Genomic DNA, 20,330 nt, shown 5'->3' with positions numbered 1-20,330 from the left:
TCGTGTAAAAAATGATTGTTTTCCTCCTTTTAATCTTGGCCGTACATTTCCCTATATAAAAGGGAAGAGACTGTTGACCTCGGTCAAAATCCCATTTCGGGCGTTGACCCGTCTGTTTCTCTCCTCCTCCTCTCTCTCCGCCGCATCCATCTTCTTCGCCGCCCTCCGCCCTATTCCGGCCACCCCAGACGACGAGACCACCACCAAACTCTTTCTCTTCTTCTACTCTAAAAAACCCAGTCCATATATCAGACATGCAACCAATTCAATGGAGATCGAATTCAAGGATGGTTCATTGTGTTCTTCAATTTCCGGCGAGCTCCGACGGCGACTGTAACAGCGGTGGGTAGGGTTTCTCTCCTCTTCTCTTCTTGTTCAATTCTATGTCTTTGTTTGCTTGAATGGTGCCCGAATCCTTAATATCTCTTTTTTGGTTTTTTTTTTCACTGCGAGTCTCCGGCGAGGCTTTCCAGCGCCTCCCTCTCCTTCCCAGAGTCGCCTCTTTCTCCTGGAGACAAAAACGAACACGGAGGGAGGCTAGAAGGGTTGTTGTCGTTGTGTTGGAGATAGGAAGGAAGAAGTCAGACCAAAATTTCCACAATTGCATAAACAACGCGTGCCACCCACTCCTCGTTAAATTTCCAGGTGCTCCGCGCACCCGGGTGCGCTGAATACGCTCTCCTCATGATTAGCGCGAGTTCTTCATGTTTAAGCTTTTCCATGTTTCTGTGTATGGATGTGAGATGAGAATAGAGATATGAGGCAGTACCTGATGGCCGGCAAAGCAGTTTTCTGTTTCACAACCAGAGTTTTCTTCAACCCTAAGGCACAATCAGTCTTCTATACAACCCTAACCCTAAACCAAGATAGAAAAGAAAAACGGGCTTGGTCCCGACCCGCCCCGTTTATTGCTCACTAGCCCAAGCCTCTCTAATAAGTTGGACAAATTTCCTTATGCTTCCGGCTAAAAACTTAAGGAATCAGAGTCGGTGTATGTCTCACCCTCCTTATCAGGATTTCGATTCATGAGTCCTCATGAATTTGATTACGAAGGGAGGGGATGAGTTTAGGAATCAACCATCAAAACCATCTGAAATCAATACTGATTCAGTTTTTTCTCTCATTCCACTTGTCTATGATTTATGATTATTTTTTATTTTAAGCAAATAAACGTGCCATGATGTACTTTTTATTCGGAACATAGTAAGTTGCTAAGTTTTGGTTTGGCTCTGAATTTTATATTGGAGCATGGTTGTTGTTCCTGCTATTATTGAGACAGATCGATGCCTAGCTAGTGTACTCACAATTAAGGTTGGATTTTGGATCAAACACTTCAGTTTTGGGGTGGCTTTTTTTATAAATATTTTATTAATAAACTCACACACCATACATATGTCAGTGAGGTTTGAATCCGTGATCTCAAAGTTGTTAGTTAAACACCTTAACCAATCTGTGAGGTTTTGGGGCGGCTTTTATGATGACTGGAAACTGAAATTGCATAATCAGGAGGGTGTCACGATGACACATGTGAAACGAACTGCTAATATGGCAGCTCATCTTATGGCAGCTTATGCTTGTTCTCAAGTGCCAGCTTTCTTTTTCTTTTTCTGTTCCTCCCTTTCTGTCAGCTGCAGTTGCAGTAGCAGCTGATATTGCTACTATGTAATTTTATTTAGATCAATAAAGTTTCTCACATACTTCCTTCAAATAAAAAATTGGCAGTTAAGAAACCATGACTTGTGTCATTGGTGGAAGAAACCTTTTCGCATATATATTTTCTAGGGGTGAATGACTAATTATCGTGATTCATGGACACTATTGAATAATATGTCACTATACTAAGAGGCAAACAGAGAGAAGTAACATTGTTTTCATCACGGGAAACGGTAAACCATCCAATTAGAATTCCATCCTTTCTAATACAATGGATCATTCATGAGCTGCAGTGAGTCATGGCAATGGAGAGTTCAAGCATATGATGTTGTAAAGCAGTAAAACCGCTTCACTTTATACTAGGATCTTGTTTCTAGTATATCACGCAAAAAGTTGATGAAACAAGAAATTCTGGGATGACAATTTATTTTTGCTTTATAATCGATACTAGTCACAGTCTTGATCAGCCTTGGTGTTTTGCAATTTGAGCTTCTGGTAAACTGCGACCTTTGATAAGCAGATTTTGTACCTCCCTGAGCAACATTGCCACTCTTCTGGAATCTTTCCTTCGCTTTGTGCAAAGCTGCTTCTTCTTGTTATTGTTGTCACCTATACTTTCTTGCGTCAAAAGCACTTTCCTCTCAAGCTCTTGGGCAGTTGAGCTTCTCTAAGCCACTCTTCTATGGTAGGTTCTTTTCTATCTCCCTTGGCCTGCTGCAAATCATTCCTTAGATCCACAAGAGTCTTCATCTCCTTATCTAATTCATCGAGATTCTTCCGGAACTTGACTGTGTTCTTGCTACCAGAACAGATGCAAGAGCAACAATATTGGAGAGTTTCTCCCACTACAGAAGCACAGATTGAGATCACAACTTCCATTGCAGAGAAACTGAAGGAATCCAAAGGACTAACAAAATCTCATAAGAAACTATGTCACCGAAGTTATGAAGATCACACTTGGAATGACAAGTATATATTGCCAGACTAAATTGACCATTCCATGCAATCATTTTGTCATATTTTGGGAGAATTTTCCTAATGGGTTCATGAGACACAGGCTACATGTTGCCACATGTCCAGAGAAACCAAGATTTTTTGTGGGATATGTTCAAGTTCAACATGACCATTCTTGTTCCAAATGGACCAGGCATATAAGTTCTTACTTGACTATGAAGTCAGAGACGTTGTGCCCCGTCGACCTATCAGTAGAAATTCTTTCGACCCGTTTTTGAGTCGAAAAATGAAGAGGGCAGGTGGAACCGTGGAAGGCTTGTCACTACAAATATCATAGGGGATGGCACTATTGACTGCAATAATTAATCTGGATTGGTTTTCCTCAGAGTTAACGTATTTTATCCCGGATATGAACGGGAACAATTAATCATTTTATCATATCATGAGAACATACTACATAAATCAAAAGTTCAAAACACACGCAGGAGCATGAGAACATGTCGAGAAAAAGCAATAGAACACAAAGATCAAGTCATCAAACACACACAGTAGCCACTCGACCAACGTAGATAAAAAGAGCACAAATAGAAGCATGAGAACATATTGAGAAGCTGACTACACCACTTGTTACACTAATAAACAACCAAATACAGAACAGAACTTTGCTCAAGTAATAAGAGAGGAAATGAAATCTTGATGGAAAATTATAAAAATGCAAACAAAGAGCATATGGACAAAATGTCTTTGCCTTTTATTCAACTTATCAACTAAACAGAGATAACAGTGTCATAAGATGAGCCATCCATTGGCCATTTAAAGAGTACAAATATTAAGTCCATAACCACATAAAACTAAAGAGTGCGAATATGAGTACATAACAAAATAGAACTTGAAACAAAGCAGTGGATTGCTCACTTCTAAGAATAGATGGCACCACCATGATCACTCAGAAATTCAGAAACCACCACGGAGGCGAAGGACAAGGTGAAGGGTGGACTCCTTCTGAATGTTGTAATCTGCAAGAGTCCTCCCATCCTCAAGCTGCTTTCCAGCGAATATGAGCCTCTGCTGGTCTGGGGGGATGCCCTCCTTATCCTGAATCTTGGCTTTCACATTGTCAATCGTATCTGAACTCTCTACCTCCAATGTTATGGTCTTCCCTGTCAGAGTTTTGACAAAGATCTGCATACCACCGCGCAGACGAAGCACCAAGTGCAGAGTGGACTCCTTTTGAATATTATAGTCTGCAAGTGTCCTTCCATCCTCAAGCTGCTTACCTGCAAAAATCAACCTCTGCTGGTCTGGAGGAATACCCTCCTTATCCTGAATTTTAGCTTTCACATTATCTATGGTGTCAGAGCTTTCCACTTCCAAAGTGATGGTTTTGCCGGTAAGGGTCTTGACAAAGATTTGCATGCCACCACGGAGACGCAACACCAAGTGAAGAGTTGATTCCTTCTGAATATTGTAGTCCGCAAGAGTGCGACCATCCTCTAGCTGTTTCCCTGCAAAAATGAGCCTCTGCTGGTCTGGAGGAATGCCCTCTTTGTCCTGAATCTTTGCCTTGACATTATCAATTGTATCTGAACTTTCAACCTCCAAGGTGATTGTCTTTCCGGTGAGGGTCTTGACAAAGATTTGCATGCCACCACGTAGACGAAGCACTAAATGAAGGGTGGACTCCTTTTGAATGTTGTAATCAGCCAGGGTGCGGCCATCCTCAAGCTGCTTCCCAGCAAAGATGAGTCTCTGCTGGTCTGGTGGGATACCCTCTTTATCCTGAATCTTTGCCTTCACGTTGTCAATGGTGTCAGAACTCTCAACCTCCAAGGTTATGGTTTTCCCAGTGAGAGTCTTCACAAAGATTTGCATGCCACCGCGGAGTCTGAGCACCAGGTGTAGAGTCGATTCCTTTTGAATATTGTAGTCAGCAAGGGTGCGTCCATCCTCGAGCTGCTTTCCAGCAAAAATCAGTCTTTGCTGGTCTGGGGGAATGCCTTCCTTATCTTGGATTTTGGCTTTGACATTGTCGATGGTGTCAGAGCTTTCAACCTCAAGGGTGATGGTCTTGCCAGTGAGAGTCTTAACGAAGATCTGCATCTGTTCTCACAGATAACAAAGAATAAATTAAATGGAAGTCCAACGAACACATTGGAACTCAACAGAAATAATTAACTCAAGTTTCACTTCAGGGAGGGCTAATAGGTCTAGTACATATCTGAATTCTAACCAAACAATCACAAGAGCACATACCAAACACCAAACCCTAATCACACTCGTATCAAACAAAGAAGCAAATAAATATATTTGACCATGATATCTACCAACCAATTCAGATACTTGAAGCAGCCACAAAGATTGCTACTAATTGAACTATGGATTCCCTGTTTTGGGCGAAGATGGCTTGGATTGTAGGTTTTGAAGAAAAAGTTTACAAGAAGAATGTTTGGATCATCTAGGACTGGCAGTGTAGTTATTTTCCAAAACAGAAATCCAATTAATTGGTAAATCAGACAAGATTGCAGTATATAATCAACTTAGTTATTTCATAACATCAATAACAACCACAAGGACCTAATTATAAACCAAAATAAACTATTAATTTCATCAAAAAGGATAAAAACAACTCAATCTCATCACCAAATTCCAGAATACATAACACTATCCCCAAATCAGCTCCACAACAAAACCCATGTTAATCAAGATGAAACAATAATCAAATTGGCTGTTAAAAAGAAAATTATTTATACAGATAACCATAATTGAGTATAAACCCTAAGAAAATAAACAATTTCATACCCAATCAAACAACAACAATTGCAAACTTTTATCCAAAAAAATTGCAAACTAGCTCATATGAACCCTATATAAATTTTAATTAAAAGAAATCAGAAGTCTAAGCATACGGAAACGAGATCAGATTCGGCTATGGAATTTCTATTAAACAATAAGATCGATTAGCCAAACGGATTGAATCAGAAAATCAAGGAATTCAATAAAAATCGATAATCAAGTTCAATCAGATACAGATCGTAAACTAATATAATTTATAAACAAAAGGCGAGAATGAAAGAGACGAACCTTGATGATCGGAAAGAGACCTAGAACGAATTGCTTTCTGCATCTGAATTCTGAACGATGAGCCTTTATATAGGATTAATGTAGCCAGCCTGTGGGCCGTTGCCAGGTGTTAAAACTAATGCTTTTCTCTGACTTGCACGCCACGATTAGGATTTTATTTATTTGGAAAACAAAAAGAAAGAGGATAATAATCACGGAACGGATTACACGTGTTAAGGTATATTTAGGTTCCAATGCTTAACAAAGGATTAAGCTAGTTTTTTGAGTTTTAGTTTTGTTTAACGGTATTCGCATGCATGGGAGAGCTTTTAACGAGGACCTTATAATGAGGACCAAGTGAGGACTTTCAAATGAACGGTTGGATCAAGGTTTTGACTTTTAATTGATATTTTCTAATTCCCATGTGCATATCATCTAACCATTCATTTGAAAGTTCTCACTTGATCCTTATTATAAGGTCTTCATTGGAAGCTCTCCCTCGCGTGTATAGCTGTCATGTGGGAATGACTCCAACACTAGGTACTGAAATTACATATTAGATGTTGGTTCGCTTGCACCTTGCATCTTAAGAGCATCTCCAGCAGTACAGTTAAATTTGTCAACATTTAGATTTACAACAGTAATTTTTGAACTTTTGCTCTAGCAGTATTGATAAATTGTATACATTAGTTAAGTTTTAGTTAATTGTCTCCCAAAGATTGATAAGTTTATCAATTTTCTCTATCAATTTCTAAATTTATCAATTTCTTAAGTATACTGCTAGAGCAAAGATTCATTTAAAAATTGATAAATTTTTAATTTTTTAAAATTTATTAATGCTGCTGGAGATGCTAGTAAGAATTTTTGAATAATCACCTTAATTACGAAATTTATTTTGATAGTGTCGGTCGGTTGCTAAGTTGCAAAATGGGAAAATCCGCACATAATGCTCATATATTTCTGGGTTTTTTCTTTTCATTTTGGGATCAGCGGCCCAAATTGGGCATCTTTCATTTTTCTTTTGAGGGATACTCATGGATTTCTGCCTCACTGGGAGGACGTTGAGATTCCTTGACAACCATTCCCAGGAAGCCTGCCAAACGAAAATGGTAGATAGCAGTTACTGGGTACAACTCACAAACCTGAATCATGTTCAATTGCAAAGGTAAAGCTGAATCCTACAAATTCTTCGAAAATTTTGGTGGGTACATCAGGTTTAGAGGTGTTTATTTATGTTCTATAATTGACTCTGTAAATGATAACTGCTCCTTGTGTTTTATGGTGTTGTTTAAGTAGTTAGATTCTGCATTTTTGTATGAAAGAAATTTCTATGTACACTAATCTGGCTCGTTCTTGAATTAGCCTATCTCTTGTTTGAGCTTGCCCCTACCTCTGTATATATGTTATTCTGTAACATCCCAGAATTCTTGACAGATTTTGTGAGATGCATATGCATTTGCACAACTGTTGATGATTTTGTTGGTATTGCAAAGTCCGGTCACGTCTCACAATGCTTATAGTATGGTCTTAAATTAGCAATTTTTTCATACGTTTCGTAAGACCTGAATTCAAAAGGAGTCACTACATGTTGAGTTTGTCACTATGTATTTGGAAAAATTCCTTGGATATGGTATTATTCTGTATTATTCTTGTTTAATTCCCAGTAGCCAGGGGTGCTGAGCATATCAAAGACAATCTTGAATAACATGGAATGTGGAACTGAGGAATGCTAATCAAGTGGACTAGTAATTGTCAGTGACTAGGAAATTCAATGACAATTTCCATGTATTTGGAACTGTATGTCAGATGTGAGTCAATGATTAATTTTTACTTTTCTGTTCTTGTTCTTGTTCTGTCTCTTTTCTTGGCTCTTCGATGAATTTCATTTGCTTTGCCTTACTCATCCTAGGATTTAGAGACAAAACCTTCTAGACAAACATAAAAGTCTATAAAATCAGATGATGCATAACTATTAATGTGTAATCCCAAAACAACTATAGGGCTCATAGTTCCACTTATAGAGTACCTACTAGTTTCTCCCACCCCTCCAATTGGCCTTAGTGCCCATTGAAGCCATAACTAAAAAACCAACTACTTCTGTTAATTATTTTCTACCATGGAAGCTTTGGGTGCTTTCTTAGCTGAAGTTCTCAAGTCTTCAACCGAATTCATGTGGTCGAAGTTTGCCACCCTGAGAAAATTCCAAAAAAACGTCCAAACTTTGAAGAAGGAGCTGCAAAGCCTCATTCGCCGAAGGGGTGAGATAACAGATGATATTGATATTGCAGAACTAGAAGGGAAGTGCCCAGTGACGGAAGTTGTGGAGTGGCTTCAGAAGGTTGAAGCTATCGAACGTGCTGTTGAGGAGGAGATTGACCATAAAGTGCAGCCATTTTTGCAGGAAGATCATAACAGTGCTTCTGTTAATGGTCAGGGATGTCTTTTTGTCTCTAACATGCACCAGAGGTACCATCTTAGCAAAAAAGCAGAAAAGAAATGTGATGAGGTGAAACAACTAATTACTGAATCACACAAGTTTCTTACTATGTGGGATACTTTGAGGCTTCGTGATATTCCCATTCAGCATATTCCAGCACCATGTCTAGTTGGTCAGGAAGCACAGGAGAGGCTAAAGCAGCTTATGGAATTTCTGGCTGATAATAAGATCAGAAGGATTGCTGTCTTTGGAATGGGAGGTTCTGGAAAGACTACTCTAGTAAAAACCTTGAACAATCAGCTCCGTTCTTCTGCTTCAAAGTTATATGACATGGTCATCTGGATCCCTGTCTCAAATGATTTGGATATGAAAAAGGTTCAATCTCGAGTTGCTGAGAGATTGAACTTAGCAATGAATGCAGAAGAGAGCATTGAGTGTAGGGCTTGTAGATTACATCAAGTATTAAAGTCAGGGAAAAGGTATATGGTAATAATTTAATTTCTAGTCTTTCTATTATATTGTTTAATGAAGTATTTTTCACTATTAAAACTAGTTGAAACATATGGTTTTCTAATGTGTGGAAGCTCCTTATACTTGTTGCAACAGGTTCCTCCTTATACTTGATGATGTTTGGGAGAAAATTGACTTGGACACCGTGGGGATACCACAAGGTGATGACCAAGCAAACTGCAAGATCATATTGACAACTCGATCTCTTGCCGTCTGTAGGGAAATGATGACCGATAAAGAACTAAAGATGGAACTTCTGAATGAGGAAGAGGCTTGGAATTTATTTGCATGGAATGCCGGAAATGTAGTGGAGTCAGAACACATAAATCCTCTAGCAAGAGAAATTGCTAGGGAATGCGGTGGTTTGCCTCTGGCAATTGAGACTATGGGGAAGTCCATGAGGGACATAACAATGATACAGCTATGGAGGAATGCACTATGCCAGTTGAAGCGTTCGGCATCACATTATGGGAGCTTTGACAAGGTGCATCTGCGACTAGCATTGAGTTATAAATCTTTACCAAGTAAGATTCTTAAGAGGTGTTTCTTGTTTTGTTCATTGTACCCAGAAAATTTCTTAATTACTGCAAGAGAATTAATATGTGGCTGGATGGCGGATGGATTGATTATGGAGCATCAGACATTAGAGGAGTCCTTGAATGATGGAATTGCAAAAATTGAATATTTGAAAGACTCTTGCATGCTAGAACAGGGCGAATGCATTGGAACAGTAAAGATGCACAGTGTATTGAGGGAAGTAGCCTTGTGGATATCCTCAAATAGAAAAGAAACCAGGTTTTTCAGCAGCTCATTTCTGGGAATGCAAGAAAAGTTGCAGAGTTCTCTCAGAAGTGTCTCATTTATGCAGAACTCTATTACCAGTTTGCCAAGTCGATTCTCATTCTCTAGGTGCTCCAACCTAACTGTCCTGTTCCTCCAATGTAACCCTCTGTATAAAATTCCTGATGGATTCTTTCGAGAACTTGGAGCCCTAAGATTCTTGAATCTGAGTAGCACTCAAATATCTTCCTTGCCTTCTTCTCTTCTTCATCTAACCGAGCTACACACTCTTCTCTTAAGAGATTGTTCTTCTCTAGAACATCTCCCTCAACTTGGAGCTCTTTATAAACTCCAGGTGCTTGATCTCTGTGGCACTTGCATAAGAGAGCTTCCAAAAGACATGGGAACGCTAACTCATTTGAGAGATCTAAACCTGTCGCACACAAACCACTTAGAAAGTATCATAGCTGGAAGCATCTCAGGACTATATAGTCTTGAGGCCTTGGACATGTCTTTCAGTGCATATAAGTGGGATGTGGAATGTAATGTAGAAGGAGCACCATTTGATGAAATTCTATCCTTGCAGGGACTTTCATTTCTTCACATAAGGCTAGACACAGTTGATTGTGTTGCCTTAGACTCAGATGGCTCTTGGTTTGGAAGTTTGAAAGAGTTTTCTATTTGGATTGGTCCAAGGAGCTGCGATTCAAGCTATTTACCAACTCTGCATGATGAGAAAAGGGTCATACTTAGAGGTGTTGACCTCTTGCAAAGAGGCCTTGAGGGGTTATTCTACAGTGCAAGTTCCTTGGAGCTGGTCACATGTGGGGGCATAAGTAGTTTATCTGATATAGTTTCCAACAAGAAATTGGGCGGCCTGCCAAAGTTGAAGTTTCTCACCATTTCAAATTGTGATTGCATCACTAGTTTGTTAATTGGCGAAGAAACTTTTGCGAGCACATTGCCGAATCTGGAGCATTTGACTCTCAATTGCCTAAACAACTTGGATACCATGGCAGAGAGGATACTCCCTAGAGGATGCCTTGGCAAATTAAAGACCATTAAGGTGATGGGATGCGGAAGACTAAAGACTCTCATATCCTTCACTTTTCTTCGACGGGTTCAAAATGTTGAAGAAATCAAGGTCAGTGACTGCAGGAGGATGAAACAAATTATAGTAAACATCAATTTGTATGCAACTCTTCCAAAGCTGAAAAATATAGAAGTAAGGGATATGGACAGCTTAACAAGTATTTGTTCCAGAGCTGGAAAGTGGTCCGCTCTGGAGAGGGTTGAAGTGAGCAATTGCCCCAAGCTAGAGAAGCTTCCACTCAGAGCCCAGAATGCAGCAAATCTTAAAGAAATTAGAGGCGAGTTAAGATGGTGGAATGGTCTTAGATGGAAAAGAGATGTAGATAAGATCAGTCTCCAGCAACGATTCCAAGCGTGTGAGGACTCCATACTGCTGTTAAGTTCGGATACAGAGGTAAGAAAAATGTATCATAAGTTCATCATATCTTTTTGTGCTTTTCATTATTTGAGTTTATGAAAGATTTCTGACTTTTCTTCTTTTTCTTACCAAGTACAAACTATGAATCTAGCCTTCCAATTCAATGAAATTTTGCATAACTGGCTGTGGAAAAGATATATTATCTGTCTGATTCTCCATATATGAAATTGTCTTGTAGGCTTGAAATGTGAGGATGCGTACAAGGTGGTGAGGAAGTTTCAAGACAGGTTCCAGCACAGTTCATTGGTTTAACCTCCTATGTAGCAATATTGCTGTCTTACTCTTTTGTTGTTATTTGTAAGGCATGCATTGCCATTACTTCATAGCTTTGATCTCCTCCTGCACTAGTGACATTTTACATTTTCGAGACGTGAATAGAAGCCTCACATCATTGAAGTTATTTTCTTCTATTTTGCTTGTGATGTTAATTTTGATGATTCAATTTTGTTTCTTTACTCCTATCTCAGGCAAATCAATTAAATGTAGTAAAGGTCTTGGAGTGTCAGCATTGAGAATGCAACTAGTGAAGGTGCTTATAGCTAAGTTGTTTGAGTTTTTCCATAACTTGATAGTGTGGCTCACAATTGCATAAAAAAAAAAGTTATTAATGGGAACATTCATGAAATCAACTATGCTATACACAATTTTTTCTTCGAACCCAGGTACTTGGCCTGAGCATTAGTTTGAGTTTTATTACTTATTTCTTAGTTCATTAGGTGTACACTAATTGAGGGTCATAGATAGCTAGTTTACTGCTTCAAAATTCATATTGTTCAACTTATTTTGCTTCAGGCTCTTTTCCTGTTCCTTTTCTCTTTCTTTAGTAGCGTAGCAGCTATTAGACATTTACATTTTGATGTAATCTTCATATATTCATGCATACGTCTTCAGTCTTCACAAGTACTGCATCACAATATTTATTAGGGGTGGGCGATTTGCACCGAAAATACAGTTAACTTCACTGAAAAAAAGGATTCGATAACCGCACCAAACTAAAACGGTGTCGTTTTATGATCACACCGCACCGAACTGCATAAAAGCGGCTTGGGTTATCGTTCAAAGTTTAGTGTTTGACATTTGAAAGAAATTTACAAATAATTAGACATGAAATTTCATTTCTTTTCTTTTTCCCCACTGGGCATCAAAAACCTCAAAACCGGCTATGCTAACACCAGAAATCAAAATTACCCCTGCAAAGATATATGAGCAAACCCATATCCTTACATAATTAACAGGGCAAATGCTACCCTTGTTGGAAAAATGTGGCTTAGATTAGAGCCATTTAAAATCTCACATCAGAAACGTGAAGAGTTATTTTTGAGTTATAAGGAATGATACCACACACACTAATGCTGAGACATTTTGTGTTAAAAACCCTATACATGTTTCGCATCCAAGTGGCTAAACTAGGGATAATATCGGCATTTCTAGACCTGTGTGTATGGGACCCTCGGGGCCCGCCAGCCGCTTCCGCATAACAAGTGGTATCAGAGCCCATGTGACGATCGAGTTGCAATTTGGTGGAGCTCCCGTTTGGGTTGGGATCATAAGATTTGGAATTGGATGTTTGTGATCACAGTTAAGCTATTGGGACTTGGATCGTGAGATTTGGAGATGGCTCGAATCACTCCAGGTGGAGATTGTTGGAAAAGTGTGGCTTAGATTTAAGCCCTTTGGAATCCCACATCAGAAACGTGAAGAGTTATATTTGATTTATAAGAAATGTACCACATACACTAATGTCGAGGCTTTTTTATGTTAAAAACCTTATATATACCCGTTTCGCATCCGTGTGGCTAAATTAGAGACAATATTAATATTTCTGGACCTATGTGTGTGGGACCCTCAGGGCCTGTCGGTTGCTTCTGCATAACAGCCCTCACACCCTATCCCTAATTACGTACGGTTACATTGGTTTTTTTTTTTTTACTACTATTAATCACTGTGTAACTATGGTTCTACCATTTATATATTACAAACAAATTCCGTTAAAAGAAAACAATTGAAATGGTGACAAGATAATTAGAGCAATTCACATTCCCAATTATGTTTTGTGAAAATGAGACACACCATCTTGTTTTGACTCTCAATTCCAACGTCACCTACTTGTAAGTTGTAACTCCTTTCATAATTTTAATGAAATTCAAGTCTATTGTTGAAAAAGATTACAATTCAATGCCTACTCAAATTTTTGTGCAAGAAACCAATTACTACCACGTTCAATTGCTTGGTTGTTCTTCCCTTACCGTTACCTACTTACCATTACCATTTTCCGATTCAAACCCCTGCAATTCTACAGGTGCAAAATTAGGCCTCTACTTGAAGGCTCTTTTTTGTCATTAATCTGCCATCAACTAAAATAGAAAATCATAAGGTTCCTGCAATTCCACTCCAACAACCAAAGCCCAAGGTTGACAGTCATTTTCCATTTAGAAGCCCTGTTCTGTCAAAGACTCATACTTCAAACTCCTAAAGTCTCATTTGTTCTCCTAAGAACAACCTCATGTGGAGGCAAAGCCAAGCAAACACCAAACTCAAAACATCCCCTTCACATTTGATACTGTACTTGATTTTAGTTTTGTTTATTTTCTTCTCCTTTAGCTCCCTCAACTTCCCTCCTTCAAAACCAAGCCAAAAACCTGAAAAGCAAACAACATCAGTCTCATGTCTCTTTCTCCTTAACAACCCCCCATCCTCTTCAAAATTCTTCCAGGAAACTTACATATAATATAATCCCATAAAACCTTGCTATCTCTATAGCCCAAAAACTAAGCAAGGTTAGGTAACAGACAGTCTACCTTAATAAGCACCATTCAAGACCATTCCTTTTACAGCAACCCTTTTCCATGGATTCTTGCACTTCCACTTTCTTCTTCTTTGGGTGATTTAAATTGCCACACCAGATAGATACAGGAATAGGGAAAGCTCTGGCTGGCTTTGTTTCGATTGGTACAAAATGCAGCTTCATATATCACCCAGCTTGAGGCATGTCACAGTTTTCCCAGGGAAGGAAGTTAGAGAATTCATCAAGGTGAAAGTCGGGTCGAGACGGCTTTCATATCGGATGCTCTTCTATTCTATCCTCTTCTTCACATTTATTCTCAGGTTTGTGTTTGTCATGACAGCAGTGGACACCATTGATGGAGAAACCAGGTGCTCTACAATAGGTATGTGCATATATTACTCTAGTTAAGCCATTAGTACTAGCTTAGTTTCATTCTGCACACGCAAAAACACCCACACAACTAATTAGTGGGAAATCCAAGAACTTGGTAGCTTTGGTTTCAGGGTTTGAAGAATAATATTCATGTGTTTCTGCAGAAATTGTTATAGCAAGTCAAACAAACTTCAAACTCCAACAAAATTGCTGAGTTTTATGTAAGAAGAATGGAGTAACAGATCGATTTTAGTACAATCCATATGATTCGTATCGATAGAAAATTGAAACTATAGCCACATACATAACATTTCTGATAAACAAAACTCTACCTTAATGTAATTAGTTTTATCTCTGTGTAATTGTGTGGTAAAACAAATTGGTTTCTTGTAGATTAGAAAAAGATGCATAAGCAAGAGTTGTAGGTATTAAGATATTAAAACTTATCTATATTGTTCAACTATAAACAAAGTCTGAAACATTGTTCAAAGCACTTGGTTAGCATCTTGGATTAATTAAAAGCATAATCTGTTCTATCTTGAAGATATCAATTGCAGGCCAAGAGTAATATAATAAAATTTGACGATTAAAACCATTGGCCGGATCATTTTGCCAGCAAAAATTGTCATCTACTGGGTAAATTAATCTGTTATGATAAACACGGATTCTAATAACTAGTAACAAGATGAACTAAATCATGCACCTTGTTCTTTTATGGAATCTAACTCATGTGCTCTACTGGGTTTTGCTAATTAAACTAAAAATTTCGGTATATGTAAACAGTAGAAAAAAAATATTGATGGGTAGGTGAATTCACCTCATATTATTCAAATGGGACTGTTAAAGGCTCAAAGCTCCTCTCTTTTATTTTCTTTATTTTTTTTTTGCTTGAGCTCAAAGATCCTCTGTTTTCTTCTTCTTTTTTTGGTTTGAGCTCAAAGCTCCTTTGAGAATATGATACAGGTGCTTGACTGCAACATCAGAAAGTAACCCACAGGGAAATTTGATTTGTAAGCCATAAAATGTGAATCATGTGGATACCATAGGACAACAACCTGCCCTGTTTTCTTTGGTATTGCTAAGTTGGGTACTTATACCATCCCCTTTCTACAAAAAGGGCTAGTGTATAATATTCTTCTGTTGCGTATTGTGTTGCCAAATTGTTGATTAGCAACAGTCCCTATTGAAATAAATTCGACTGTGGATCTTAATCAATTCAATAGTGTTGAGTCGTTAACTTTGTAACTTTGGTAATAACAATTAACAAGCATTTGCGCCACACTTGGTTAAAATTTGGATCCACCTTTTAACAAAAAGATTACATGTGAAGTGTCTTCATTCTATTTTTTTGTGTCATGTACTTTCATCATTGTAGTTACTGATATATTTGAACTATTTGTAATAATGGTAGGTTGCTTGGGGAAAAGACTAGGACCAAGGATTTTGGGAAGAAGGCTTGAATCAAGTGTAATCTCCTCATCCTTATCTCTGCTTTAAAGATGTTATTTCTTATTTGATTTTGTTTATGTTGTTGTTGTATACTAAACCAATGCCAGTTTGTTCCCTAATTGAAATTGGCTTTTAATTTCTGAAAGGTCCCAGAAGTTGTTTACCAAGTGTTAGAAGAGCCCATTGGCAAAGATGAATTAAAAGGAAGATCTGATATTCCCCAGTCCCTAGATGAGTTTATGGCTGAGATAAAGGACAGCAATATAGATGCAAGGACTTTTGCTATCAAGCTCAGAGAGATGGTATTGCTTTTCAATATGTTTTTCATTGATGCTTAATTCATATGTTGATTGGAACAAAGACATTTGCCAAATCACAAAAACGAAAATTGTTATACTAGAAATCACCAAAAACTGTCTTAAATTTCAGACACCAAATGATTGCCACTGTGATGTAATTGCTGGAATAAAATAACATGCATCATATGAACCATTAAGTAACCATCACATTAGTTAAAGATTCCATAGAAGAAAACTATATATGATCTGGTAAAAGTATATGTATATGTCTAGTAAAAGTGAAAGAGTACTATTTCAGATCACACTACTTGAAGAAAGAACCAGAAATGCGAAAATCCAAGAGTACTTGTACAGACATGTAGCATCAAGCAGCATACCTAAACAGCTTCACTGCCTAGCCTTGAGATTAGCCAATGAGCACTCAACAAATGCAGCCGCTCGTCTCCAGCTCCCGTCTGCTGAATTTGTCCCTGCCCTTGTCGATAATTCCTTCTTCCATTTTGTTCTCGCCTCAGATAATATCCTTGCTGCTTCTGTTGTTGCTACTTCCCTGGTCCAAAACTCATTACGCCCTCACAAAGTTGTCCTCCACATAATCACTGACAGGAAGACATACTGCCCTATGCAAGCATGGTTTTCATTGCATCCTTTATCCCCTGCAATTATTGAAGTCAAGGCATTACACCATTTTGATTGGTTTTCAAAGGGAAAGGTGCCAGTGTTGGAAGCAATGGAGAAAGACCAAAAAGTGAGATCACAGTTCAGAGGAGGATCATCAGCCATTGTGGCAAACAATACTGATAAGCCTAATGTCATTGCCGCAAAGTTGCAGGCACTTAGTCCCAAGTATAATTCGATCATGAATCATATCAGAATACATCTACCAGAGGTATAATTCTAAACCGTATGATTAATAAACATCAGAGAACTCATACTCTTTCCATGCATATTCCTATTTCGCTTAGACTAATTCTCAGATAAAGTATGAAAAGCAGTTTCCTACCCTGCATTTGCTTATTTGTGTGTACTATGCAGATGTTTCCTAGTCTCAACAAGGTTGTGTTCCTGGATGATGACGTAGTAGTTCAGACTGATCTTTCCCCACTGTGGGATATCGATATGAATGGAAAGGTCAACGGAGCGGTTGAAACATGCAGGGGAGGAGATAAATTTGTTATGTCGAAGAAGTTTAAAAGCTACCTGAACTTCTCTCATCCTTTGATATCGAACAACTTTGACCCGAATACATGTGCTTGGGCTTATGGCATGAACATTTTCGATCTAGAAGCTTGGAGGAAAACTAACATAAGTCGTACATATCACTATTGGCTTGAACAGGTGATGCTTGTATCCTTGACTCGAAGCAAAATAACTCATACTTTTACATTCTAAATTATACTAATTACGCAATGTCTTTATGCAGAACTTGAAATCAGACCTGAGCTTATGGCAGCTAGGAACATTACCCCCTGGCCTAATAGCATTCCATGGCCATGTCCATGTTATTGATCCTTTTTGGCACATGTTGGGATTTGGATATCAGGAAAACACAAGTGCTGCTGATGCCAAGAGTGCAGGTGTCATCCACTTTAATGGGAGGGCAAAGCCCTGGTTAGAGATTGCATTTCCCAAACTTCGACCACTTTGGGCAAAGTATGTAGACTTCTCGGATAAATTCATCAAGGGCTGTCATATTAGGGAATCTTAGATTGGATTTCGAGAGGAATATACCAGTCACAGTGATCATAAAGAGTGTGTTGTATACGAGGAAAAGGAAAATGAGAGAGTTCTTCCCAAAACCAAGGCTTTCAGAGTTTACAATGCAGGAGGTATCAGCACCAGCTTCTGATTATCAGAACTCTCCTCCCTCAGTGGACATTCCTTAGTTAGATATTTCAACCATAAATTTTGTTAAATAACAAGATGTAATTATGTACCTATTACAAGCATTCAAATTGAAGACATACCTTAAGATTCACCACAGTCACTGATAATTACAACCTCAAAAGCCTTAGCTTTCCAAACAACCAAAAATCAAACTGCTACCAAATTTGACAGTATGTAAACAAGTGATTAGTGATCATTCTCACATTTCATCAAACACTTCATTCAACTCAATATTACTTCTTTCCTGTTACATTTGACACCAAATCCCTAAAGAACTTGACGGATTTCGTTACAGTCGAATTCATGGCCATCAAATTATACAAAACATACTCAACTTCAGAAATGGAAGGCCTAGTCTTAAACGCCGAAACCAGCTTCAACTCCCCTTGCTCTTCCTCAACAAGAACAGCCCACTTCTCACCACTCACAACTCCATTTCTCACACACTTGAAAACCACACCATTTCTCTTACTCAAAAGCCCCTTCACTTCCAAACCCATAAACGAAAAGATCACCTCAAACGAACCCACAAACCCACTCAGCTCACCAAACTCTGCTTCTTCCTCAAACCCCCACTTTGGGTTGAACATAACCACCGGCCTCGGGTACAGCAACTCCGCAACGGTTTTCATAACCGCCACTTGGGACGGTTCTGGCGCTAAAAACACTGCCACGTCAGCTGTGTTTGAAATTCTGGTATTACCGTTGGCGACTGAGGGAATGTCCAAATGCTCAACTGGGCTTGCCGGGGAGGACATGAAGGCTTTGACTGCGGATTCTGCGGAGGTAATGTCGGGCCATAGAACTAGGATGTTGACTGGGGAGCCTTTTCTTTTGATGGGGAGGTCTTTGAAGAAGTGGAGGGCGAGCTGGGATAGGGACTCCGGGGAGTCGTCAGCGACCGGGATTTCGATACGAAACCGGGGTTGTTTGAGCTTCTTGAGCTTGCTGGTGAGTCTGAGGTTGTTGAGGGGCTTCTCTAAGGTGGTTGTGAGACATGTCTTGGCTTGCTGGATGGCTGCTTCTTTTGAGTTTGGTGGGGTGAGGGAGCAGAGTGGGGATAGAGAGAGGGTTTTGGTTTTGTTGAGGAAAGTTGAGGGAAATGGAAGAGAAGAGGAGGAAAGGGTTTTGGTGTGTGAAAATGGGGATGCTGGGTTTGGTGTTGTGATGGTTTTTGTATGAAGTCTGAGAAGATTGGAAGCCATTTGAGAGATTGAACAGAGTTGGAAGGAGCTGAAAGAGAACCAAGCTGCTAGTTCACAGATGCACTACAAGATAAGGTCTCCTGGCTGGTTGTGAGCCTTAGAAAACCACTCCACTTGCTTTAACTTCCATCTTTCTACTCTCAAGTTTCTACTTTTCATTAACGATTGTTCGTAAAATTTACACCGTAGAGTTCATGAGTTCAAATTAAAATAGTCGAAATTTTACTAACTCAATTCTGCACTAGATTAGGGAGAAAAGAAAGTTGGGGATATGTTTCGTCGTGAATCACATTAGGCACGCATTCTATTTAATTTTTGATTATACTGCTGTTGGTGTAGGAAAGTTCCAAGTGAACCTATCTTTACAAATCCGCAAAGCACACAGCTGAAAAAGGCAGCCCATCTATTTTCACAAAAGCCACATTTTAAGTGCTCAATTCCTTTGTCTAGAACCATACACAAGTCGACATAGCTATGACTAAGTTCAGACGGTGACGCTGCAACTCAACTCCATCTATCGGATAGCAACACGTTGCCAGATTAGCTTATTACCATTTACAAGTGAATACCAGCATTAATTCATAGAAGTACCCAAGTTGGAGATACATAGTCAAGTCACCCACCAAATTCAGTTAGACAGTAAAAACTTAAACGAACAAGACACGACGCGACACAAGGACAATGACAAGATAATACACTTGATTGGGATAAAATGATATCCCAAATCGCCTGTATGAATACCAGTCGCCGACTTAAGCAACTGGTGGGCGGAGTACATGATCCTGGGATGTATCCACAGCGGCAGGTGGCATGAACTGCCACATTGCGACCCCAGGGTAACCAATGAAAGGCACCATCTTGTTTCCGTGGGCTTGGCCTTGAGCAGCAAATGCAGCCGGAATTGCAGGAGGGGCCGGCATGAAGCTCGGCTGTGCAGTCATCGCCTTCAGTTGCTGCTCCAGCTTCTCTTTCTCTGACTTCAGCCTCTGCTTCTCATCACGAAGTTCAGTCTTCTCTGTCTACACAAGGGGAAAATAGTGCTAAGTTTAGAATGCATTTTCTGATAAGCAACTGTCCTTTTACTTGATATCAAATGAACAAAGGTTTACCTTCAATTCCTTAATCTTCTCCTGGAGACTTGAATTTGAGTCCTTCAACTTCTGGGCTTCACCACGTAACTGATTCACCATTCGGACAGCATCAATCAAAATAGCAGCCTTATCCGTCTTGGGTGGCCTTCCAGGCTCCAATATAGAGCCCAATTCCAGAAACCTATAAACGGTTCATGTCAAGCATAAAACAAGAATGCTTTATAGAGAGTAGGAGGGTAAGGAAGAGGGAGATAGATAAACGGTATAAACAAGAATGCTAGTTGCACTGAGAGAGAGAGAGAGAGAGAGAGAGAGAGAGAGAGAGAGAGAGAGAGAAG

At 39.2% G+C, this 20,330-nt stretch overlaps 5 protein-coding genes across 6 annotated transcripts in view; 2 read left to right on the top strand and 3 right to left on the bottom strand.

Annotated features, from left to right (window-relative positions):
• The window catches only part of LOC101296071 (polyubiquitin-A-like), a 120,349-nt gene extending 114,626 nt beyond the window's left edge, over window positions 1–5,723 (bottom strand). The window contains exons 1-3 of the mRNA XM_004294293.1: window positions 5,689–5,723; window positions 3,570–4,707; window positions 1,439–1,440 (exon numbers count right to left, since the gene is read on the bottom strand). Coding sequence (XP_004294341.1) covers window positions 1,439–1,440; window positions 3,570–4,707 — 1,140 coding nt within the window. The 5' untranslated portion in view covers window positions 5,689–5,723. The remainder of the gene's footprint in view (window positions 1–1,438; window positions 1,441–3,569; window positions 4,708–5,688) is intronic.
• A 2,060-nt stretch (window positions 5,724–7,783) lies between these two features.
• Window positions 7,784–11,088, top strand: LOC101313200 (disease resistance protein At4g27190-like). The gene is made up of 3 exons (XM_004295742.1): window positions 7,784–8,583; window positions 8,711–10,880; window positions 11,083–11,088. The coding sequence occupies exons 1-3, from the start codon at window positions 7,784–7,786 to the stop codon at window positions 11,086–11,088; spliced, it is 2,976 nt and encodes a 991-aa protein (XP_004295790.1).
• A 2,772-nt stretch (window positions 11,089–13,860) lies between these two features.
• Window positions 13,861–17,634, top strand: LOC101295493 (probable galacturonosyltransferase 12-like). The gene is made up of 6 exons (XM_004294291.1): window positions 13,861–14,071; window positions 15,473–15,528; window positions 15,657–15,812; window positions 16,108–16,698; window positions 16,845–17,147; window positions 17,233–17,634. Exons 1-6 carry the CDS (start codon window positions 13,861–13,863, stop codon window positions 17,515–17,517), a joined length of 1,602 nt encoding a protein of 533 aa, XP_004294339.1. The 3' UTR covers window positions 17,518–17,634.
• A 295-nt stretch (window positions 17,635–17,929) lies between these two features.
• Window positions 17,930–19,182, bottom strand: LOC101295203. The gene has a single exon (XM_004294290.1). It carries the CDS (start codon window positions 18,899–18,901, stop codon window positions 17,930–17,932), a length of 972 nt encoding a protein of 323 aa, XP_004294338.1. The 5' UTR covers window positions 18,902–19,182.
• Window positions 19,183–19,276: 94 nt separating this feature from the next.
• LOC101294736 (transcription factor ILR3-like) overlaps window positions 19,277–20,330 on the bottom strand; it is a 3,690-nt gene continuing 2,636 nt past the window's right edge. For both annotated transcript variants that reach the window (XM_004294288.1, XM_004294289.1), the window contains 2 exons: window positions 20,011–20,173; window positions 19,277–19,920 (listed from right to left, as the gene is read on the bottom strand). In XM_004294288.1, the coding sequence (XP_004294336.1) occupies window positions 19,654–19,920; window positions 20,011–20,173 (430 nt within the window). In that variant the 3' untranslated portion in view covers window positions 19,277–19,653. The remainder of the gene's footprint in view (window positions 19,921–20,010; window positions 20,174–20,330) is intronic.

Source organism: Fragaria vesca, linkage group LG3 (genome assembly GCF_000184155.1).
Source record: "Fragaria vesca subsp. vesca linkage group LG3, FraVesHawaii_1.0, whole genome shotgun sequence".
Taxonomy (NCBI): domain Eukaryota; kingdom Viridiplantae; phylum Streptophyta; class Magnoliopsida; order Rosales; family Rosaceae; genus Fragaria; species Fragaria vesca.
This window is presented reverse-complemented; position numbering and strand designations above follow the sequence as displayed.

Excerpts from the sequence above, each read along its gene's own strand:
- LOC101313200 (XM_004295742.1), top strand. The coding sequence starts at position 7,784 with ATGGAAGCTTTGGGTGCTTTCTTAGCTGAAGTTCTCAAGTCTTCAACC. Across the intron at positions 8,584-8,710 it reads GTATTAAAGTCAGGGAAAAG|GTTCCTCCTTATACTTGATG; the intron begins GTATATGGTAAT and ends TTGTTGCAACAG.
- LOC101295493 (XM_004294291.1), top strand. The coding sequence starts at position 13,861 with ATGCAGCTTCATATATCACCCAGCTTGAGGCATGTCACAGTTTTCCCA. Across the intron at positions 15,529-15,656 it reads GAAGAAGGCTTGAATCAAGT|GTCCCAGAAGTTGTTTACCA; the intron begins GTAATCTCCTCA and ends AATTTCTGAAAG. Across the intron at positions 17,148-17,232 it reads ATCACTATTGGCTTGAACAG|AACTTGAAATCAGACCTGAG; the intron begins GTGATGCTTGTA and ends GTCTTTATGCAG.
- LOC101295203 (XM_004294290.1), bottom strand. The coding sequence starts at position 18,901 with ATGGCTTCCAATCTTCTCAGACTTCATACAAAAACCATCACAACACCA.